Genomic DNA, 23,540 nt, shown 5'->3' with positions numbered 1-23,540 from the left:
AATTACAGTACCTCAGTTTTCTCACCTGTTAACGTAATATATATCAGGCTGTTTGTTTTCCTTGCCCACTTATTAATGTGTAGGTAGGCTGCTGTGTTTATGTGCAGTAGTAACACTCATATTTCCCACGTCTCTCCCCTTGCCCACAGGGCTGTGAGATGGAGCAAACCCCTAGGCTTTTAGTGGATTTCCAATCTCTGTCACAGATTATCCAGCCATTAGCAGTCTCTGTTTGTTTGATTTCCTCTATCGATTAAAGGCAATCCCCAATCAAACAAGCTTTATTGATGAAACAACACAACCTTCCGCTCCCTGGATAAACACAACGCAGCTTGTTGTGTACGCGGCTGTCGTTGGGGGCAACGACACCAATCTGTTCTAGAAGAGTTTCCACATTTCATCACGACTGAACGCACCGCTGTGGTTTCCCACAAGAGACGTGCAAAGGAATTATCTTTGACAGCGCATGCATGTGATCAGATGCCATATTGTTAGCGCTGCCATCTTTTACATACAACATTTATCCTATTGATTTCTTTTGATTTATAATCTAAGCAGTCAGCATTGGCAATCTTCACATTTCCCTTCTTTTGTGAGAGATGTGTGTCATGTGGATTAATATTTCAAAGTCTGGTAATTCATTTATGACAGGCGGCAGTTGTTACCGGGGGGGGTAAAAAGAAGTGTTTTCATAGGGCATGTTGGGATAGAACAACAGCCGGTGTGTTGCTGTTGATGTTTTCATTTATGTGTTTGTGTCAACGAGGCGCCGTGAATTGGCAACGAGGGAGTCAGAGAGTGAGAGAAGAACAGAGAATGTGCTAAATAATACAATAAATTACATTGCGACTTCCCTTCTCTCTGTCGGGAGAACAGATTTGAATATCTATTATTTACCCAAACATCTTGTTATCGGAATAGTAAGCAGTTTGTTTACTAAATATGTGTTTTGGGGTTGGATGAAAACACTGTGGTTGCATAATTCATAGAGCAATGCATTGTTTGTTCACGTAACTCAAGCGCTATAAAATGTTGGCGGTGTCAGGCACATCCCTGCACATTAAAAATAGACTAGTGCAACACAGCAAAAGCTCCTGCTTTTCAGTCACTTATTCATACTCGCTTCCACACATTAATATTGCAGATTGTACACTGGTATGCCAAGGCTTTGTGTGTGTGTGTGTGTGTGTGTGTGTGTGTGTGTGTGTGTGTGTGTGTGTGTGTGTGTGTGTGTGTGTGTGTGTGTGTGTGTGTGTGTGTGTGTGTGTGTTTGCACGTTTTTACCCCCGGTTTGCTAATCGACTTGTCTCAGAAAACAGAGGCAGAGGATTTCTCTGATGCTTCTTTTCTCCCCCACGCCCGAATTAATCCTCATTTTAAACGTCTGCTCTGGTAGCAGATCAGGCCAGGTGAGAGATTGTCTTCTCTTCTCGCCTTCAGGGCATCTCAAGCTCCATTTAATCCAAATGCCAATTTGTAGCACACAAATAGGAAGAGGCTGGAGCCAGCTGCCTGGTTGGCCGGGTTGTTTGGGCATTTTGTGCACATACAGTACAAATGTGTGTATATCTTTTGCATGTGTGTGCGTGCATGTGTGTGCGTGCATGCAGATGTTGAGTTCCTCTGGATGAGGGTTTACACTGGACCCTCTCAGCTTGGTGCATCTATAATTGGAGAACAGGGAGCGTCCGGAGGTGTGGGGTTGTCAGTCACTGTTTAGGTTGCCCCCGGGCCCCTGGCACTCCTGTGGGTATCAAAGTGGCGCTAATTAAATGTGGCCCCGCCGTACGGCCCTCCACATCACGGGGCCAACGGAGAGCCCCCGCTCAGCTGTCCTCCCCATGCCTTTGAGAATCTACTGCTTGCACTAATTACCCATTGTCCATTTGACTTGCCCATTCTCATACACACACATTTCATCCCTTAACTCTACCAACCCCCATCTCCATCACTAACCCCCCACCCCCTCCTGTATTTATTATTTTATATTTTCCCTGCCCACTCTGTCTTTGGCTAGCCGGTCTAATTAATCTTATGGAAATCTCCTCCAGCCAAGGTTGGCCTCCGATGTTTGTAATTTGATTTGGGGATGATAAAAGTGAAAGCCGCGATCTCGGATGGTGAGGGAACAGTGTCATTTCTCTGTCCTCTCGCCCGTCCCCCTCCACATCCCAACACTCGGGAGACGCGTGGGGGCTATCAATCTTTCCCACGTGCCCAGCAAACTGATATCCCAGAAAATTAACTTCAATTAATAACAGAAATCCCCTGATGCGGCTGCAGAGGCAAGCCGGGGCTTTGAAGGAGAACCTTCAAAGATGTCTCTCTGCAAGTCTTTTATAGGCCAGCTGGGGAGGGGTTTTCTTTTCATTATCATCAGCCACCATTTGAACACTCACTTTTTCCTTTTTTTGTCTTTAGCTGTGGACATTTAAATAAAACCGCTGTCAACACAAAAAATTAGATTCCCTCTGGCTATATAAGCAAAAACAAAAATGGCTCATTACGAAACAGCACAACCTGGCCTCCGCCTTTGTGTGCTCAATAAGTCTCTCCAACAGACCTTGTTTGTATGAACTGAATAACCACTAAGGTCAGCCGTCACATTAGCTGACTGCTGTTTAGAGTGATGATGAGTTTGGAAACCTTTGGTTAAGGATGAAGCTATGACTTTTTAATTTAGCATTTAGAAGGCTGGGTTCGGGTCAGTATATACAATTTTCTGGGGGTTCATGATGCATACGGCATTAAAACACGCTTTTGTTTTGACATCTGATGATTGGACTTTTCATTGCTCATGTATACGCAGTACATGATCCAGATGTTCATGTTGATAGTATGACTTTTGGATATGGATTGAAAGTCAATGTGCATTTCAGCCTCATTCTTGTCAATACATCACAGCTAGACTTTATTTGAATTAGCAACAAAAATAAAATAAAAGAACATTAAAACAACACACTCTAGGTGTAGTTTATATCTTATTTGTGTGAAGTAGCTTATGTCGTTGTTGGACTGTCAGGGATTAAAGGCCCAACACACCCTCAATGCATCTGCCGAGACTGTGCTTGATTGGCAGCTCTTGACGGATCATGTCATAGAAGTTACTCTTATCAGTCTTATTGGTTCATGAAGTGTGGTCACCTCACATAATTTACAGTACAAAATATTGTATATTGGTAAGTATATGCTTTTTAAGCATATGCTACTTAAAAAGCATTGTACATTTTAGCTGTAAATGAGACAACATTTCTGTAAAAGTTAGTATTTTGGGCGCTTGGTTAACTCACCTGGTAGAACTGGCGCCCATATATAGAGGTTTACTCCTCAACACAGCGGCCGCAGGTTTGACTACGACCTGCGGCCATTTGTTGCATGTCATTCCCCCTCTCTGTCTTCTTTCAAGTCTAAACTGTCTAAACAAATAAAAGCCTAAAATGACCAAAAAACAACAAAAAAATAGTACTATTTTTAAATTATAGTATTTCTGAAAGCATAATAACGTAAACAATAATTATTAATTAATAATGTACCCTTAAAAGAATTTTTCTATTTTCTATTTTCACTCAGTATTTTTTGCATTCAAAGAAATACTGCCTGGAACTGTAAATGGCCCTTTGCCCCAGAAACTAATTTTTCCATGCTTGTTGTGTCCTCACACGGCCCTTTAACATCCATCCCCGCAGAAGCAGCTTTACTTTAAGTGGCACAAATACAACAAATACACCATGCTTATCGAGTCATAGTCCCCTGCCACCCCGACAATAAAATACAATTCTGTTTTCTTCACGCCGCCTTCTGGTGTGCTAGTATGCCATGGTGGTCACGTCTGGGGGGAGAGCTCTCTGCTTATTTATTTGTGGCTGTTTCCTCGCCTGTCAGGATAAAGAGGGCAACACAGACCCAGTCTGAGAACATAATTTCACTTTGAGTGCCTTAGCCTGAAGCACTGAGCGTGAGCACACAAACACACACACACACACACACACACACACACACACACACACACACACAGACACACACATTACACAACCAAGCTGTGAGAGTGGCTGTTGACCTGCTGAATAATGCTTTTCGACTGGTGAAGCTGTGTGTGTGTGTGTGTGTGTGTGTGTGTGTGTGTGTGTGTGTGTGTGTGCGCGTGCGCGTGTGCGTGTGCGTGTGTGTGTGCGTGTGGTTAGCAGCTTAGCCTTCCCGCTGACTCCTGTTAAGGGCTAAAGGGATCCATGTCAACAACAAGCAATAAAGAAGATACCTCATCCAGAGAGACATTCACACACACAACATGATGCACATCCAGAGTGGTTGCAAGATGCAAACACACATAAACACGTGTACACACAACAGACTTGGCTCGTCTCAAATAAAATATAGATAGAGGTGAGAGTGTTTGAAGGGTCTATTAGCGCAGGCTGTCAGGGAGTGATAGGGGTGGGATCAGTGTCACAACTCCACTTCGCTCAGCTCGGCCGTGCCGCACGCTGTGGGGAGCTTGGAGAGCTGCCAGCTGCCTGTTTACAAGCCAGACGTGCGTTTGATACTGGGCTGCTACCACTTGATAGCAGCCAAATCCCCCTTCCAATGAAAAATAAACTAGAAGGCTTCTTCTGAAGTGGAATAGGCCGGCACAGAGCAGCTCAGCTCAGCCAGGATGCTGTCTGAGAGCTGCTGAGTCAGTTTGTTAGACTGCCCCCGGGTAACTGGCTCGATGGATGATTTAACGGTTTGCTGACTGTTGGATTGACTAGCCGACGGATGGCTTGGTTAGTTGACTGGGGCAATCAGCAAAATAAAGCTTGCTTTAATCGTCTTAAATGATTTACTTAGAGCCTTAAATTTTATTTATCTTCTTGCCAATTAAGTAATGAAGTAACTATTTTTTTTGTATTGGCACTTGATTTGTAGAATATCCCAAAATCTAGTGAAACTGCACTTTCCCTGTGGAAAACAGACCATAAATTGAATAAAGATATTTTGCAGTTAGATGCACCATAGATAGCATGCTGATGAAGGTGGCTGGTTCACAATAACAAAGGTTGCACATGGTAGGTTTGTAATATTATAATATAATATAATACCCCTCTGCCCTCATCCCTCACATCTTTTACTGGAAAAAATATTACACCCAAACTGGATTTTTGAAATTTTTAAGGGTTCTTTGTCAGACTCTGCCATTTTCACTTTATGAGGTTTTTCAACATGGTCCCCCAGTGGCTAGAAATGGCAATAGGTGTAAACCGAGCCCTGGGTATCCTGCTCTACCTTTGAGAAAAGGAAAGCTCAGATGGGCCGATGTGGAATCTTATAACCTTATGAAGTCATAAGGGGCAAGGTTACCACCCCCTTCTTTTCTTTGACTGCCCAGAGAATTTGGACTACCCACGAGAGAAAGACATTATGGCTTTCAAACGAGCAAAGTGGAAGTTGGTCTAGGCCGCACCCCCAGCCTCCACCTCCCCCCTTCCCCTTCTTCAATAGCTATAGACACAGAAATGGCACATACTAAGGAAAGCTCATTATGGGACTTGCTCTACTGGATGTAATTCTTCACCAAGGCTGCATTTTGGGAAAGAGACTGCCGATATGTATAAGGGGACCACTAAGGTCTATATAAAAGCATCCAAAGAGAACCACATCATGGGTCCTTTAATGCAACGTTTCATAGTCCTAGCAGGTTGTTAAAGTGGTGCATAGGCAAGCAGAGCAGTAGATGGTTAATGAAAGGTTATTCACATGTTGAATTCACCATTTTATCTGAAAATTATCCATAAAAGAGTCTTCCTTCTCCACCTGAATCCTACAATGTTTCCTCACTAACAAGAAAATTATGATTTTTGTATTGTTTTGCAGTGTATGCTTCCACACAGCTCCTCACTCTCAGCTCTGCCCGAGGCAGTGCCTCTCCTCTGGGAAGGTATATATGCAGCGGTTGGCCCTCTGCTTATTGATCATTTCGAACGTCTCAATGATCTACACCTCATGTTATTGGTGGGAAGCTGTTGGTTCTGCATGCTTACTGACTGGTTTGGATAGCGTGTGCTTGGCTGCAGAGCGTAAATACGCCATGTGTGAGTGTGTGCGTACTGTACATCTTCACGTGCCTCTGTATCTCTTTTTGATCTATAACCACTCGATAATTAGCAGGGATGTTAATTAAGAACCCACTTCCTTTACATTCAGCTTGGTAACGGAGGTTTTATTCACTTACATCACATAGACAACTCTCCTTCCCACCCGCCTTTGCATTTCTTCAGAATCCAACTTTGTGTCCTTTTCCTATTTCTCTCTCTCCTCGTTTCTTTTTATTATAACATGCTTGAACAAATTAGGGCTTTTTGATATGAAAACTGACAAAGCATCAGGTATCGGAGTCATAATCACTGTAATTTCAACCCGTTCTTGCAGACACAGAAATGTGGCACAGTGAGCTAAAGAAAAACAACTTGTTGTATATGCGGCTACAAAGGCCTCTGCTCTCTGCGAAGGATCAGTGCGACACTTTCTTCTTCTTTTTTCCTCGTGACTATGTATATTGTAGCATTAATCATGTTCTCCAGGCTGAATGTCACAGAGTCTGCCTGCTAGCCCTGAATAAACACTGTCGTCCCTCTGCAGGAATAACCTTCACATATTGCTACCGCGATGTGTACATGTGTGTGTTTGCCTGCGTATGTACAGTACAGCATGTGTGTGCGAGACTCACTAAAGGTTAGGAGGGCATGTAAATAAAAGAACAGTACACGACAGGCTGTGAGCGCTCGCTTATGTATCTGTATATTCTCACCAGCCTTTTATAGCACTGTGTTGTGTTTGATTAGTCTGAGGCAAGGCAGAGTATCTCTTCACACACACACAACCACTCCTTTTTGTCTCTGTCCCTTCCTTTCTTTCCTTCTCTCCTCGTAGCCCTCATTTGTTTTCATTAGTGTGATTGCCTCAATCTCCCTGACCTTCAGCCATCTTCAGCACTTTTGCTTTCTCACACACACACACACACACACACACACACGCAAGCAAACATTCGCCTGGATGATCACTTCTAATTTTAAGGGTCATATTTTCTACCCATCTCTTCTTTTTTTTCTTTTTTTCTCTCTCGGAGGCAGCATTCCCATAACAGCAACGCAGTACATTTTTCCAAGCTGATAAGTTGTTTTTGTGAGAGTAAAAAGTCAGAGAACGGAGGTCCTTATTGAACCCCCCCCATTTCCTTTGAATATATCTAATGGACAGTTGCTTTCAGTGTCTTCTTCCATGAAGGTAACATGGTGGTTGCTAAGGAGAGGAGGGGGCTGAAAAAGATAGGCTAGGAGAGATGAGAAGGACAGGGCAGAGGAAGGGAGACGTATTGCTGAGTAGCCGTGCCCTTCAGCAGTGATTAGAGACAATTAAGTCTCGAGCAGCAGATTGAACCGTGAAGCCAGTGGGACAGAAAGACGTAGAGTGGAAAGAAAGAGAGATGCCCGACGCCAAGGTTTGGTCGTTGACATACGTCCATACGCATCTGTAAATCCTTTATCTGCTGCTTTTCTTCACATCAGTATTTATCAGCAGCAGTGTGGGGACGAAAGGGTTGTTGTGTGGGGGATGGAGAAATTAATATTAATTTGAGGGCTGATTGAAGGCAGCACTCGAGTGAAGTGGCTCATGATGATGTCTCCTGAGCAACTCCCACGCACGGCTTCCGCCATGAGAGGAAAGGGGAGAGGAGGAGAGGAGCCTAGAGAGGAGTGGATGCTAATAGTGACAGCGTGAGGAAGATGCGAGATGTGCCCCCTTCTTCTATCTGCCCACCCACTCCTCCTACTCGGCGTGGCAATGAAAGATGCACAGGCAACGCTGTATTTCATTACGGAAATCTATCCTCCTCCTCCTCCGAAGAAGCATTCAAAGGGCTTTCAGGTGTAATAAATAATCTTGTTGTAAGCACTTCTGATTAGCACACTTGCTAATATATCATATTGAATCTACAGTGGTATTAATAGTGTCTAGGGTTTCTTGCTTCCCAGTGCGCTAGCATTTTCAAGCTAAAACTGTGTAGTTGAAGGTAGGACTGGGCAATATATTGATATTAATATATGAGGCTAGATATCGTCTTGAATTTTAGATATTATGATATGACACTGGTTTTACAGGCTGCATTACAGTATGGGTGGAGTAGCACCCCACTTGGACAGGTCGCTCAAGCGAAGTTGTCTGTTGATTAAAGGTTCATCACTGATGACGTGTCCAAGTAGCACCAGAAAAAAAAAAGTGGAACTTGGAAATCCTCTAAATATTTGAAAGAGTCTGCTAGTACTTCAGGTATTTTATTGTAGCAGGTGTCTATGCCAAGAATAGGACACAGGGTCTGGGCTGGTGTGTCCGTGTTGCTACAGGCACATGTAGTAAGATGAATTAAGGTACAGGAAGTCCAGTTTGAGCAATAGATTCATGGATTATTGGATGCCATGACATGCACAATGTTTTATTTTACCATGAGACACAAATTTACAACTCTGAAACCGGGTGACAATTATTCATCTCAATCATCATATGGTAAAGAGTAGAATAACACCATTATTGCAAAGTAATCTATATCTGCATCCATGTATTTAATTGGCCAACGCAGTGTATTGCCAACGTATTCTTTTGCTGGTTTCTTCTGCATCTGGACAGTATCGGTATGTATGGATAGAGGATGATAGATGTTCTATGTGTTGTTTAGTATGCACAAAACACACACACACACATCAAATTATTATTAATTTGTTTTTCTATAAGCTTTATTCATATCTTTCTTTAACTTATGACCCTATCGTAGAGCATGCTATATTCTTCAAGAGTCAAATAGTTCTCTCTCTCTCTCTCGCTCTCGCTCTCTCTCTCTCTCTCTCTCTTTCTCTCTCTCTGTAATGACTCATAAGGGCTGACCAGAGGTGCCAGATTCAGTAATGCTAATGTTGCAGGTATCATCAGAGTGTACAGGGAGATAGAGTGTTTTTAAGTCCACATTGCTTAGAGGTTGAAGGGCGTGGATGCCGGCGGTTGGATTGGTACCGGCGGTTCTTTCGGGGTGTGTGAGTGGCTGAGGCTGGACGATGTTGGAGGGAAGGCCAGAGGCCCTGGATTGGCAGAAGCACTGGGCGAGAAGGGGCACCCTTAGGTGCAGTGTGAAATTAAAAATGATTAAGACCTGGAGCAGTGCTTTGGAACAAGGCTTGCTCAATGAACATAGCTAGGGGGAAAAGAACATGGCCGAGATTGAGAACCAGGAAAACTTTCAGCAAAACAAGCAGAAATAACCTTAAAAAATTCTTCTTATCCAAAACATATCTATGCCCAATGTGTAAAAAGTAAGCATACGTTAGCAACATATACATTATATATTTCAGTGAATCTCAGAAATACTGTAAAGATTTGTATCTGGGTCATTTACGTTCGTAATAGTTAACTTAAAGCAGTTGAAGGGCCTGCTGAGAGTCAAGCGAGAGGCAGTGGAGGTGTTGCAGCGTCCATCAGAGGCTGACATTTATTTTGGCCCGGACACCTGATGTAATTAACTTTTAGACCTTCCTGTTCGTGGCTGCTTCTCCAGGCAGGTCCGCCAAGGAAAACAAGCCAAAACTACCCACCCTCCCTTTCACCCTTTTCACATCCACACTAATTTGCACACAACAACACACGCTCTTCTCTCGTTCCATCTCCAATTCCAATGTTACGTGCCTCTTTCCCCTCACTTTTCTTCTTTACCTTTCAATCTGCCCTCATTTTCCCTTTTTTTTGTTCTGTCTTTCTTCCCGTCTCTGTCACGGTGCAGCAAGATGTCTCAGAGCTTCAAGTCCTTGTAACCAACTATAGTGGCTTTCAGTTTCCCTCCATCAACACAAAAGCGCTTCCTCACTTTGTAACAAGTTTGTACTCCGGGGAGAAGTGCTCAGTAGGCCCACAAGTTAACTTCAACCACTGTGACACTCCAGAGTTGCTTAACACAGCACTTTTTTTCCCATAAGCCTGGCAGTTTTGCGTTGGAATGACTGACAACATACAGCCATTGGCTGCATGTTTGTACGTTGTATGTGTCAGGGAGACTACAAGAGTTTTCTATAAGTTTGAGTTTTTACAGGTTGTTAGACTAACTTTAAATCGCCTTTTGTGTTTGATGACAAGATGAATAAATGAATAAAAATGAATGGATTCCATATGAGGTAATTGCATATCTTAGAGACATTTCACCTAACCGTGTCAGTTAACCCAGCACACCTGTGAGTAGCACTTGGCATCTCCCTTGAGAGATTGGGAATGCATTGTGGGCATTGCAGGTGGACTTTGTAAACTGCCCCTGCTTAGCCATATCATCTTTAATAATGAATAATGATGCCTGAGGCCTGTTTTGTTTATTTGCTGGCCTGGAAACAGGACCTGGCTTATATATTGCAAGAAGGCTGACACGAGGCAGATATTTGCTTATAATGGTTGGCAGATGCACTGGCCTGTTGCTGGCTACAGAGAAAGCGAGGTGTTTGTTTGTACAAGCTGATTTCTCAGACTAAACGGGTATCGCGTCCTACCAGCTGCTTTGGATCAAAACAGCCGGAGAGGGTGGGAAGGGCCCCCCGTCCACCTGGCAAAACAAGATGGGACCTCACTGACAGCGAATATAACATCTCTGCTAACAAACGAGCAGTTTACTGAGATGACACATCTGAAAGGCCCACGCTCTGTTGTCTTAGCTGTAAATTTAGGCATACCTCAGTCACTAAAAGAGGGGGGGGGGGGGGGTCAAAGAGAGAAAAAAGACTGAAGACTAAAAAATGGTATCTAACGGAGGCTACAAAAGCCAGACACTATATTTAGTCTTGGGGAGTCATGAAGCCGAGACAGTGTCTTCACCTCCTCTTCTCTTTACCCTCCGTCTGTCTTTTCTGATACACACACACACTCGGCGGTGGTGATGACAGCCGCCTTGCCTCACAAATCTACTCTGCAGGAAGTTATTTTGGTCAGTAACGGCACTTGTGTCTGCATTTGGTTTACATTAAACCATGCTTTCATTGTGCATGTGAATGCATCTCTGTATTTGCCGTCATGCACTGTCGGTCGCAGTCAGACGCCATCAATTGGTTGTCGTTGGGTCTGAAAGAAATAGTAAATCACATTAGTTATTCAGGTAAACAACTCGGGAATGGTACCCCAGAGAGAACTGTTGAGTTCACTCAGCAGTTTACTCGCAATGGCACAACGAGAAAGAAAAACACGGCGAATGCGCTCATTTGACGGCAAGTCATATGTTAATTTTAATGACAGGATTTGCGCGCCGCGCAGGTGTGTCGAAGCCGAGGTTTGCGGTAAAGAGGTTAATGCTCTGAGTCACTCACTCAAACTTTAAGTACAGCGAGCGGGAGTGGGAGAGAGTTTGGAAAGAGAGGAAGAGGGGACAGGCAGAAGAGTTTGAATAACTTCTGTGTTTTACAACAGGTTTCTGCATCTCTAAGAAACCTGCCGGTCTCATTGGCCTGCAGGCCTCTGCCTTGGGGGATACTGAGGAAATGTCCTCATTTTCTGTTTTTAGAGGCACACCTCTCTCTATTGACAGTACGTGTGTGTGTGTGTGTGTGTGTGTGTGTGTGTGTGTGTGTGTGTGTGTGTGTGTGTGTGTGTGTGTGTGTGTGTGTGTGTGTGTGTGTGTGTGTGTGTGTGTGTGTGTGTGTGTGTGTGTGTGTGCGCGCGCGCGCGCGCACCAGGTGCAGGTGGGATTTCTAGAAAGCAATTTTTACAAGTAAAGTTGAGTTTTTTCACTCGAGCGCCATTGTCTTGAACAAACAATATTCATCACAGTGTTTTCTGGTAAACATAACTACAATGTCTCTACTACATGTAGTATATTCTTGCCGATCTGTTGTGTCCCAACGCCATAATTATCTATTCCTTATACATGAAAGACAAAGCCTTCATGAACTAAGCATGCATTTATTACTAAAGTACAAGAATTTCAATTTCAAAAATTGAATTAGACACGCTGCCAATTCATGTCATATTTTTGTGGAGAAAAAAAGTTCAAACTCCACTCTGTCTCTCTTGCTTAATTTGAAGAAACCAACAACCCCTTTCCCCTGTATGTTACAGCAACTAGTGAGGCCTACTTTCTGGCCCATATCCCATGTTCACACGGACTTTTAGATTCTTTTAAAATTCAATCATGTGAAAATGAAGACAAATAGACCAAAAGCATGATAATTAGCAGAATGAGGCCTTGTTTAGGTTCATTGAGCATATTAGAAGTCAATAGCTATTTTTCTCCTTTAATTTTAGCATTTAGTTTCCTGCCTTCAAAATGAGTATTACAGGGAAAGAAATCCCTCCAGGGAGCGAATTATCATCTCCTTCTCCCTTGTAGCAGCAGTATTTACCTCATCTTTCCTCACTCACACGATGAGCACACAACATGAAACGCTATCAATCTCCTAAAAGCCATAAGGATAGCATGGCTGCAGGCCATGGCATGGCACGTTGCTTTGCTGCGCTGTCTCTTCCTTTATCGCCTGCCTGTTACTGCCTGTGCCACTTCATAAATAAAGCCATTAGACTGCAGAGAGGCGGGGGGACACAAGACTGTGTGTTCACATACACAGATGCACATAAACACACACAACAACACATTCTGGGCAGGTACTCAGTCTCCCTTCGCTGGGGAGCTGTAACCCTGACCAGCTTAGTTCAGAGGCGAGGGGCTTTATGGGGCATTGGGGAGCAGCTTGCATGAAGTAAATAGAATATCCAGTGGTGTCTGTCCCGATCTCAGATTAAGCCTCCACAATCTCTGTGGTTTTTCTCACTTTGGTGTGTGTGTGTGTGTGTGTTTGTGTGTGTGTGTGTGTGTGTGTGTGTGTGTGTGTGTGTGTGTGTGTGTGTGTGTGTGTGTGTGAAGTCACATATACCTGCACCGCACACACTTTCACTGGAAAATAAAATAAAAAAACATACAAAGAGCAATGTCTGTGAGTGGGTCCCAGTGCAGCTAAGGGTTTTATGCTGACGCTAAAGAATGTGTTCATCTAGAAGTGAAGGGCCTCTCTCTCTCCCTGTCTGCCTCTCTGCCTTGTCTACGGACTGACTTACTGACTGACATAAAGTGTAGTGTAGTGGTGGATCTGACAGGGATCTCCATGTGATCCGTTGCAGCTCCCAGAGGGCCCTGAAGCAAAAGCCCTTCCCAGGGGTATTGGCGAAACACTAATCCATCCGATAGGAGCCAGCATGCAGGGTGGGCCCAGAGTTTAGAGAGTTTTGTCCTTTAACTGAAAAGTCCAAAGAACCTTTTGTGTTTTGTCCAAATATGCTTCGTTATAAGAAACACCATTTCCCATACTGTTTCAGTCTTGTTGGACTCACCCATAGCCATGAAGAAAGAGAAAGGAGTATACAGGGATATAAAGGTAATAAAACAGACAAACAGCATTGGTATTATTGAAGAGGAGAGAGGAGATGACAGGAGGAAGAGAGGTGGTCTATGTGCACCCCGGAGCATCCCTGAAAGAAAGAAAATTGTAAAAGCTGACTTGGAAAAAAATGTAAATTCAGTTCGACACAGTATAAGGTCTGAATATTTTTTTTTCTCTTTGTTAGCTCACACAGCTCTGGAAATACTTTTACAAGTCACTAACAATACTTATACTTTTTTACATCTGGCTTCGTAGCACGTTCAGTAGTGCTTTAGGTTTCTCCGTGACGTGTTTTTTTGTTCTTGTTCCACACAGCGCAAGCATGATTGAAATCCAGCCTGCACGTAAGTGTTTTTTGATCTAGTAGGCTTGATCCTTGCGCACCGAAGCACCACCACACACATACGTGCTACACTGTATGCACCCATGTACAAATGCGCGCACACATCACATTATACGGCATCAGCCAGGCTTAAAGTGGATCATTATTTACTAAACAGGTTGCCTAACAAGAAAAGACTGATTCCCCTGCAGGCTTGTATAAAAACCCTGGAAGCATGGCGGTGGAGCAATATCCATCATAATTGATGTGTTGCAAAGCAGATTACACACATTAGCGCACACTGTTCTAGCTATGACAGCTCCAACTGAACATGACAAATTCCATAATGTAGGAAAAAAAGGTATTTTACTCTCTCTGGGTATTAAAAAGCCCTGAAACTAACAAAGAGGCATTTGCATGTGCAGGAGGAAATGTATGAGCATGTGTTTGGGTTTGCATCCCTGTCTAATGACGCCTCCGTGCTCTCATGTCTTCTTAATTACATTCTATTTGTTCCACTCGGGGCGAAGGGTCCTGTAAACTGTTTGGAGCTTGGCACAGCTTCCCCTGCTCAGTGACAAAACTTCATTCAACACAGCTAATCCCAACATAGCATTAGCTACATGGATGATGCGTTGGGGGCCGCTGACAGCTGCGGCATTATTTACTGAACACAGCACAACAGATAAGCCCATTGAAACTGCAGCAGCTCATTCATTGTGGGGAGGCATTAAGAGTGTCTGTAGCTGCCTAATCAGTGGGCTGGATGCCGGAGGAATAAATAAGCTTTGGGAAGAGGGATGGCTTGACACGCTCACTCACTCCCTCCTCTCTTCGTGCTCACTCACTCACTCACTCACTCACTCGCTCACTCACTCGTCTCTCAGTCACTCTCCTCTCACTCTTCTAATCAACTCAACAGCATTACGGCAAATCTGTTACTGGAATTTCTGCTGGCTGCTTCTATTTCTGAACGTGTGCTATTAAATTAGAAAAGATTGTAAATAATGTGCCATTGGTTTGCACTTGATTTCATCTTTTACAACCATTATTTTATTGTATTATTATTATTATTATTATTTATTATTGTTGTTGTTATTATTACTATTATGAAATTTTAAAGTTTGGTTGTTTTTTGTGGTCCACTCAATAAAAAAGTACATTAACATTTCTTATTATTTTGTCCAGTGATTCTAAATGAAAACCTGCTTGCCTGCTGTTGATAACATCAGAGAATAACACTTACTGGAGGCTAAAAACTAGATTCCTTTTTATACAACCACAGCTTCATCTTTACCGAGCTGACATCATTTTAAATAAAGTCTGAAATTACAAGTTTTTTTGTTTTTGTTTTTTTTAAATTAGCTTACAGTCTATATTCATAAAAGAAATCATTTAGACGTTATTCCTCCTAATGTGTCTTTACATTTTTCTGAAAATGTCCCCTGGTTCTGTATTTCTGTAGGAATTATTTAATTTCCAGTCTCTTTCTTTTTAGCCTTTGATTAAACCTAACATATTAAGAGATGCAATTTAAATTATTCTCCTCCGCACTAGTTGTGAGAATTCATTTTAATTGTAAAAGAAGACCTGAGCTGCGCCTTGTGTTTATGTGTGACCGAGCTGTTCGGAGCCGTGTCGTTAGCCACACACCCACTCCTGACGACCCGCTAATTAACACCCCATGTTAATCACTCTCAGCCCAGCCAATAACCAGTGACATGCCACCATGCAGATCACTACATCATACCCCAGCACAGCAGCACATCCAACCCAGGCGATATTTTCCCTTTCTCCTTAGTGGTGTGTTGTAGCGACGTCTAAGGGAGTATTTTGACTTATTTGACAATATGAGAGAGAACAGTTTGAACAGTTTTCCTGAACAGGAAGTTGGTATTTAGCAAGACTAGTCAGTGAAGTCATTCACAAAGTGATACTGAGGTGATATGAATACTTGAACAGTGACAAAGAAACATGTCAGCACCACCTCCCGAACCATCTGTTGGCCCTTTATGTTTTCCTGAGCTCTATAATTTCTAACACCACATTTATTTTTGTCACCATACCGAGCGCCACATGTATTAGATCTAATCCATTAGCCTGATCCTACTTTACATACACTCCTTTAAGTACATGTTGGGGAAATATCTTCCTGGTGAATCTGCCGTCCTAGCTGAAATAATGATTTTGATATAAGTTAAGCTGATTTGCCTAAGCTACCGAGTAATTAACTGAAGTTAATCATTTCATTTCAATTCATTTCCATTACCTGAATTATTTTGCCGGTCTCTTCCATCTTTTGTAATGTCTGTGTCTGCTTCAAGCTCACTGTTGTCTGGCAGTAACAGAGAGGGCCATCTGAACTCTGTTACAACACTGACCTCTAGTGTCAGTTTGGCCCGGCTCTGGCTGCTGTGTGAGTTTTAAATGTGACATTTTAGCAGGCTCATTGGTAGTGCTATCTAAGGTAATGAATCCGCTTTGGACAAACTGCCTAGTTTGAAGCTTTAGCCTCCAAACGCCTGGAGCAGGGATTGCCCAGGATAGGGCAGAGGTAGATTAGGAGTCAGTGTAATGAGAAGCAATGAATCTCTTTAGCTCACCCTTTGTCTTTGCCTCCTTCCACCAAGCCTTTGAGGAGAAGCAGAGAGATACTTCTCTGGCCAGTGGCAGCCGCACGGGCATTGACTTTATTTTTCATCATCCTCTTCTCCTGTCCTCCCTGCCGGCGTCTCCCTCTTTCCCTATCTCTATCTATTTTTTCCTTCCTTTTCTCCGTCCTCGGCCACAAATGCTGACACTTGCTCATGCCAAAGCGGCCTCACGTCCTCGACAGGGGGTTGTCAGATCTTCTAGAAAATGGAAAGACGGAGACGCTTGCCAGCCCACACCGGTGTGCAGCACGTGCGTAATAGGCATAATAGGGTCAGGCCTGCATTTAATAAACAATTACTCATCTATAATAGATGAGTCCAGCTCCTAAGGCCCAGTGCGTGGCCTGGGTCGAGAGAGGGAATAGGAGAGGGAGAAAAGGAGAGAGAGAGGGAAGATGAATGAATAATGCAGACGAGATGCCCATCAAGAGCACCCAAACGCAGGGGCCCATGCAGCGCCAATTATCTTCCCCTGCTAATGATGATCATCATGATGCTCTCCCCCGACACGCTCCTCAGCCCCACCACCTTGCACCACCATGCCTAAATCTGACATTTACCCAGCTGCCCCTGCACCCTGCCGTGCGTCACGCTCCCTAACTCAACAAAACAGAGGAAACGAGCTGAAGTAGTAACTGTTTTGCAATGTTCTTTTATTTTATTTTGTAGGGGTTTCCTGGTGGTAGGGTAGCGGGGGCACAGTGGCCATCGCTCCTCTTTTGAATTACAAATCAATCAGGGAGCTCTCTTCAGCAGCTTCCATTCAGTCCAAGGTCACCCAGATTAGACAAGGTTAAAGTGTGTGTGTTGGAGTGTGTGTGCATGCAGAGAGACCTGAGGGGGGGGGGGGGACTGTCGCTAGTTGGATTAGCATACAACTCTGACAGAGCGAGGGAATTAAAGGTAGCACAGAGGTACGATGGCCAAGCAGTATGGTCCTCGCTCTCTGCTGTATTTGAATAGACAGCCTAAGACACGTGAAAACGGCGAGGCGGTGAGTAGAAGCTCTTTGGCCCCCAGGATCAGAGGTGGGGGGACCTGTGGTGCTCAGGCAGACTGCTACTTAAGTAGATAGGGCCCCAGTAGACTGCTTTACTATGGGCTCTGGGAAAAATACACAGCCATTTTGGCTCCCTCAGGGCCCAAGTCAGTGGCAATAATGGGATCAGAGCCATGACCCTCCCAGGACACCATACCACTATTGGATATTCTATTAGTTTCCTCTGCAGTGAAAAGAAGTCCATGCTCAACTACTTTTCTCACTCGGAATCACATTTGTTTTACTTTTATGTAGCTTTAACAGTGACTAATCAAATTATTGAAAGTTTCTCCGGAAGAGACTTTATTAACAGTTGAACAGAGTGCACTGCTACTTACGACTATTGTAAAACCTTCTAGTATATAAAGCTATGTATTGTGGATATCTTTTAATCATATCTAATGTACTTTATGCATGCAAGGATATTGTAAGCTATTAACATATGCACAAAAAAAGCGAGCCCCATAATTGTTCCCTTTTACCGTTTAATCCCAGCACTGGAAGATACAGCAGAGATCACATTAACATTTACATTTCTGAATCCCCCCACCTCCTTGATACAGCTCCAGCTTTCACCCTCAGCATCTCATCTGCCTTTACATAATATCAGGCTGTATTAATGCTACATATGGAGCTCCACTGTCTGTGCTGCGTAGATTTACATTTTCCTAATGATGTGCTTTCATTTTTCCTCCGCTATCCCTCTGTCCTTCCCTTCACCTCCAGCCCACAGCCCACGGTGATTTAAAACACATACAACTGTACTGCCGTTTTACTGCGGAATAACAAAAAGCGCGGGTTGAGACACCTTTGGTCGCCCCGGCCCCATCTGTTGCACATCTGGAAGTGGTGTGCCGCACCAATAATTGGAAGTCAATTTGTTTGAAGTTATGTATTTGGCATCTGGCGCGATTCATAAAAACTCTGGAAATCGCATTAATTTTATAGCATCTCGAGAAGGCCCAGCCACTTCTTCTTCTTTTTTTCATCTCTCTTGTGTTCCATCGTTAATGCACGTGGGGCCTTGCTGGTCTAGTGACGTGGGAGTTTTTCAAGCACTGGTCAGGGTGTGGTCCTTAATAAAAACAGCATGGAGGCTAATGCCCTGAAGAATCATGGGATGAATTCCGTAGTGCACCCAGGAGACAATGTTGATTGCTTGAGTTCCCAATCATTAAATTTAATGCTCACATTTTGGCTAAGTTTTATAATTTCACCTCTAACTCTGACCTTAACCTCAGATCTTTTCTTATTTTTCCTGAAGGAAAAACTCAACCAGGGCCTAGTTTTCCACATTTCCAGGAGCAGGCTGACTGATTGAGAAGCAGCATGGTGTTGTTTGTCACACAGCTCTGAATCACGGCTGAAAATAGATATGACACTTGATGTTTGGTGCCTTACTGCCGGCTGTCATATTGTTATTCCCACTCAAATTTCACCTAATTTGTGCACAAGTCTTGTCACAGTCCAGGTCCTGATGAGGGCTTTTTTCCCTTAGCTTCCTCGAATGTGTGGCAACGAGGGTACAATGAGATACACAGCTGTGAGTGCATATGTGTGTATCGTATGCATATCTGTGTGTGTGTGTGTGTGTGCGTGTGTGCGTGTGTTTGTGCTTGCATGTGCACATTTGTGTTTGCACACAAACACATTTGATTAGACTTGTTTGTGTGTGTGTGCGTGTGCGTGCGTGCGCGCGTCGTGCTCCAAAGTGAGTCACCTCAGCGGGAGGTGATTAAGAGTTGCCAATGGCAGGCTCGACAGGTGAGTGTGTTGTAGCACGCTGGCAGCTGTGGCATCTGCACAGGTGACAGCTTCTCCTGCTCAGTGGTGGTGTCAGTGTTGGTGGGTGGCAGCAGGTCTGACAACGTTGTTTTGGTGACAGAACGACTCTGCTGTGAGGTTCACTTCATCACTTGCCTTCTTTAGATTTGTCAGTTTATACTGGGACGTATAGGGATCACCATGGACTTTAGCATATACTGCCATGTCACTATTCCATATGTGAAAATACTGTTTTACCAACTATACACTTTTTGATTGACTTGATTGGCTGTTTTAATCCACCACAATATTCTGTTGTTTCACATTCCTGCCTTGGGTTTCTTGTTATGAACATGCTGCACAGTGTGATGAAAAAGCACAGCCCATTGCTGCCACCTGCTGTTTGAAATGTGACACAGCAGCAGCCTTTTCATTCTGGGAGTTAGTGAGGTCATTCTTTCAGAGAGACCATTTTGCTGTGCATGCATTCGTGACACAAAAAGGAAAAGGAAAGATTGTTTTAGAAGGTGTACTTTTTTTTGGCACATATTGTAACAAGCTTAGAATCTGTTTCTTATGAACGTGATTCGGTAAAGAGCAGAGGATGTGAGAGCGAGATAGATGAGGAGATTTATAGGATTGCAAACTTTCCCAAATTAGTTTTACATGTTTAAATGTACTGTACGTACTGCTCTCGGCATATGAAGCTAATGCCTCTAACATAACAGTGTTATCGGATACCTACACTGTTTTCTCAGTCCACCGTAGACACTTCCCTTTGCATTTTTTAAACTGTGGGTTGATGAACTGTGAAATTCTAAATGAAAAGTCGCTTGTTCTGATGTCATTGTTGCCTCATCTGACCACATTTCCTTTTGAAGCCTGTACATAACGGGCCTTGAACTTTGTCCATGATAGGCTTTGATATGGAGAGAAATGAATTGGTTAGGAAGTTTAATCGGACTTTCTTTTTCAGGGCAGCATGATTTTTCTCTGGAGGTACAGTAAGCCTTGAAAGAGTCAGTCAAATGTATGGGTATTACTGTCAACACTTTCATTAGGGTAAAGGGTATTCATTTTTGTTCCCCGACTTTGACTTTTATCAATTCCAGGCGCCACACTAATTGGATTTGTGTATTTTTCTCAAGTTTAGTAATATGAGAAAGGAGAAGAAAAATAGATTGAAAAATGTAAATGCAAATGGAGCCTTTTGAAATTTTTCTTTCTTAGATACTCTTCATGAAAATCTATATTTACCTTCCATAACTGCTTTGGCCAATTACCCATAAACATCACTCACCACTTTGTAGTTAGAGTGACTACACTCCGTAATGATTGATTGCTTCGGTCTAATTTGCTGCTAAAAAAGGAGATGCGAGCAAGGAACGTTTCGATTTCATTACAGAGAAACACTAACACTAACACTCTAAAACATTAATTCAGAGAGGCTTTGATGAGAAATCCATTTGGGAAGTATTGGCTTGGTTGTATTTTCTACGCCTGGTCTTGTATAATTAATGCATGACTACAAGATTAGAAAACTATGTTGATGAATGATTTTTGAACATTAAATAGTAAGACTTTTTGATCGCTGTGTCACAAACAAACTTTCTCTATCAAACTGTATTAATGATACAATCATGTTCCTACAGTATGAAAGGACACTTGCTGCTTACCTCAGAGGAAACTTTCTCAGCTAACAGCTCTCCCAGCAGCTCTTTATTCCTCGCCATTATTCCTCCTCAAGGGCTCATCAGCTCACAGTAGGCTCATCAGAATTATTACTCCTCCTCTACTTGTCTTTATTACCCAATTTCCCTCCTCTCTCCTCCTTTCTGCCACTCATTGCCGATCAGCCACCTTGTAAGCCGGCTCTTCACCTTCCACTTGGAAACTTCTCAGGCTTTGTTCAATCTTTTCCGCCCCCTGTCCAGCAAGATGAATTTGCAGGCAGTTTGCTCCTTTTCCCACTTTCACGAAAGGATTTTGTTCTGTTTCTACCATCATGCCCCGGCTGTGTGTTGAGCTTACACTTAACAACAGAGCAGAGTGAGAGATTTTATAGGAGAGATTGCTCATTTGTACAATCCAATGGTAATTTATGGTTGTTTTGTCAAACATAATGGGTAGCATAAGTCTTCCATTGAAAGTAAAATGCAAAAGACATTTGCTGTTTTGAATTCTAGAAATATATTATTATTATTTTCTCATTTTTAGGATATCATTGTTTATGTAGCACTTAGGAATAGAAGTTGCAACACAAGCTAGTTTTTATGTATTGTTGGGGGTGTATGAATGCAGACCTTGAGGAAATGATGTCTTTGAGATGACAACAAGAAGCCAAAATCAAGTTTACCAAAAAAAGGGGTTTATTATATTTTTCTCACCCCTACTAAGAATAGAAAAGGTAACGTGTTATGTTGATTTTATTTATATATACAGTGTGTGTATATACATACATACTGTATATACTGTACACAGTATATATATATATATATATAATTTTTTCTCAGTAATACATGGATTAAAACATACATAAATACATAAACACTTATTTCACAAAAACACTTAAAAGACAGACAAAGACAAGTTAGGCATTGTGGTGAGTACATCAGTCACTTGGGGTTTGAATAAGGCACATCACACAATCACAATCCCGACTGCAACTCTTAAAAAAATACTGTTGCAAAGTAGTGGTATTGTCATTTAAAAAAAATAAGACAGTTTAGGCAGGTTTACAGTGATTATTTTCATATGTTACAGTGTACAGCTCCCACAGGGTTAACCAAAAAAAACAAAAGACATGATCATTTACATTATGTATAAATGTCTCCCTTTTTCTTGCGAGTCTGTTTCTGCTCTGTCTGGGAGGCAGAGGAACGTTTTTATTGTCTCTAGTAAAGTTAAAAAGAGCAGGTTGAGGTGCAGGAGGTCCATGAGTTGTTTGTGGTCCCGCTGAGCTTTGGAGACCGCAAGCTTTGGCAGCCAATTGAGCTCTAACACCTACCTGATCAACAAGAACTACACACTTTATATACAGGTGACACTTTGACAGGCACTGTCAGGTGTGTTAGCTGTCATTTATATTACCTGCAACCCTGTGAGTGGTCATGCCAAGCGCCATCAGTCAGTCTTTTAGAAGCTCTGTGTATGCTTTTCCCCACTGGGGATTACAACAGTGTTGTCACTAGGAGATAACAAGAGTTTGCTACTGGGAGGGGGGGGGCACCCTTAAAGGTCGTCACCCTCTGCAGAGCTGAAGCTGCTCCTGCGGCTGCTACCCTTGGACGCGGCTCCGGGCGAGCCGGCTGAGAGGAGCGGGTCGGTGCCAAACGGCGAGAGGGGGTCATCCATCAGGATCTCGTCCAGCGGGTGCTCCTCCTTGAGGGTAGCGCTGAAGAAGTCTGTGAAGTGAGACAGCGGGTCGGAGAACGTGGTGCAGCCGTCGCCGCCTGGCAAGTGATCCTGCGGCCCGGCAGCCGTGGTGATGGACGATGGCACTCCGGCTATCCTCAGGAGGTAGTCACTGTTGGGGTCCTCCTGGTAGAGGGGCGGCTGCTGAGGTTGCTGGGCCTGGGGAGACTGCTGCTGCTGCTGCTGCTGTTGTTGTTGTTGTTGTTTGAGGAGATGGGAAGAATGTTCTACTGTCCCCAAGGCTGAAGTCATGTTTGGGAGGCCATGTGCTTGTGCCTGGATCTCAAGCTCCTGGAAAAGAAAGGAAAAGACACCATGAGTGTCAATCTATGCAGTTATCTCAATAATTGCTAAAAAAAAAAGTGATGTCTTCCGGTATGAGCAGATTTGCCATGACAACATCGTGCGGAGTAACAGCACCACCAAACGTTTTCAATATCTCCTCCACACACTAAGGTTAGGTTGGAGTGAGCCAGTTGGTGTCAGCTGCAGTGAGCCTGGGAGTTTGGGTGTTGACACACTCTTCTCCCACACACACACTGCTATGACAGTAAATGATCAGCACTATTCACCTATCAGTCTCATCACAAAGGCCTGTTTGACCTTGTTAACGTCAGTGGTGGTCAGTGTTTCCTGGATGGTTGTGTCATCTTTGAAGATGATTACAGATTTAGTGTTTTTCCCATCAGTGGAGTCAACTCAGATAAACCACATATTTCTGTGTGTGTAGAAGTGCGCAGGTGTGCGTGCGGCAGTCTGTGTATCCATGCCGTTAAGCATTTCTTCTACTGTTTTGTGATGGAAGAGCTGGACTTTGTGGCTTTATTCATCAGGTAATTAGCACGGAGCTCTCAAAGAAAGGGGAGAGTGGAAGGACTTCATGTAAATTTGGGGGCTGGGGGGGGGGGGGGGGGGGGGGGGGGGGG

At 43.4% G+C, this 23,540-nt stretch overlaps 2 protein-coding genes across 10 annotated transcripts in view; one reads left to right on the top strand and one right to left on the bottom strand.

Annotated features, from left to right (window-relative positions):
- The window catches only part of LOC117938466 (THAP domain-containing protein 5-like), a 135,425-nt gene that overhangs the window by 39,089 nt on the left and 72,796 nt on the right, over nt 1-23,540 (top strand). The gene's annotated exons all lie outside the window — the stretch shown is intronic.
- The window catches only part of tfec (transcription factor EC), a 48,849-nt gene continuing 47,222 nt past the window's right edge, over nt 21,914-23,540 (bottom strand). For 8 of the 9 annotated variants that reach the window (XM_034863087.1, XM_034863089.1, XM_034863090.1 and 5 more), the window contains one exon: nt 21,914-22,905. In XM_034863087.1, coding sequence (XP_034718978.1) covers nt 22,432-22,905 — 474 coding nt within the window. In that variant the 3' untranslated portion in view covers nt 21,914-22,431. The remainder of the gene's footprint in view (nt 22,906-23,540) is intronic. The other variant, XM_034863095.1, reaches the window with a different exon arrangement.

Source organism: Etheostoma cragini, chromosome 23 (assembly GCF_013103735.1).
Source record: "Etheostoma cragini isolate CJK2018 chromosome 23, CSU_Ecrag_1.0, whole genome shotgun sequence".
Classification (NCBI taxonomy): domain Eukaryota; kingdom Metazoa; phylum Chordata; class Actinopteri; order Perciformes; family Percidae; genus Etheostoma; species Etheostoma cragini.
This window is presented reverse-complemented; position numbering and strand designations above follow the sequence as displayed.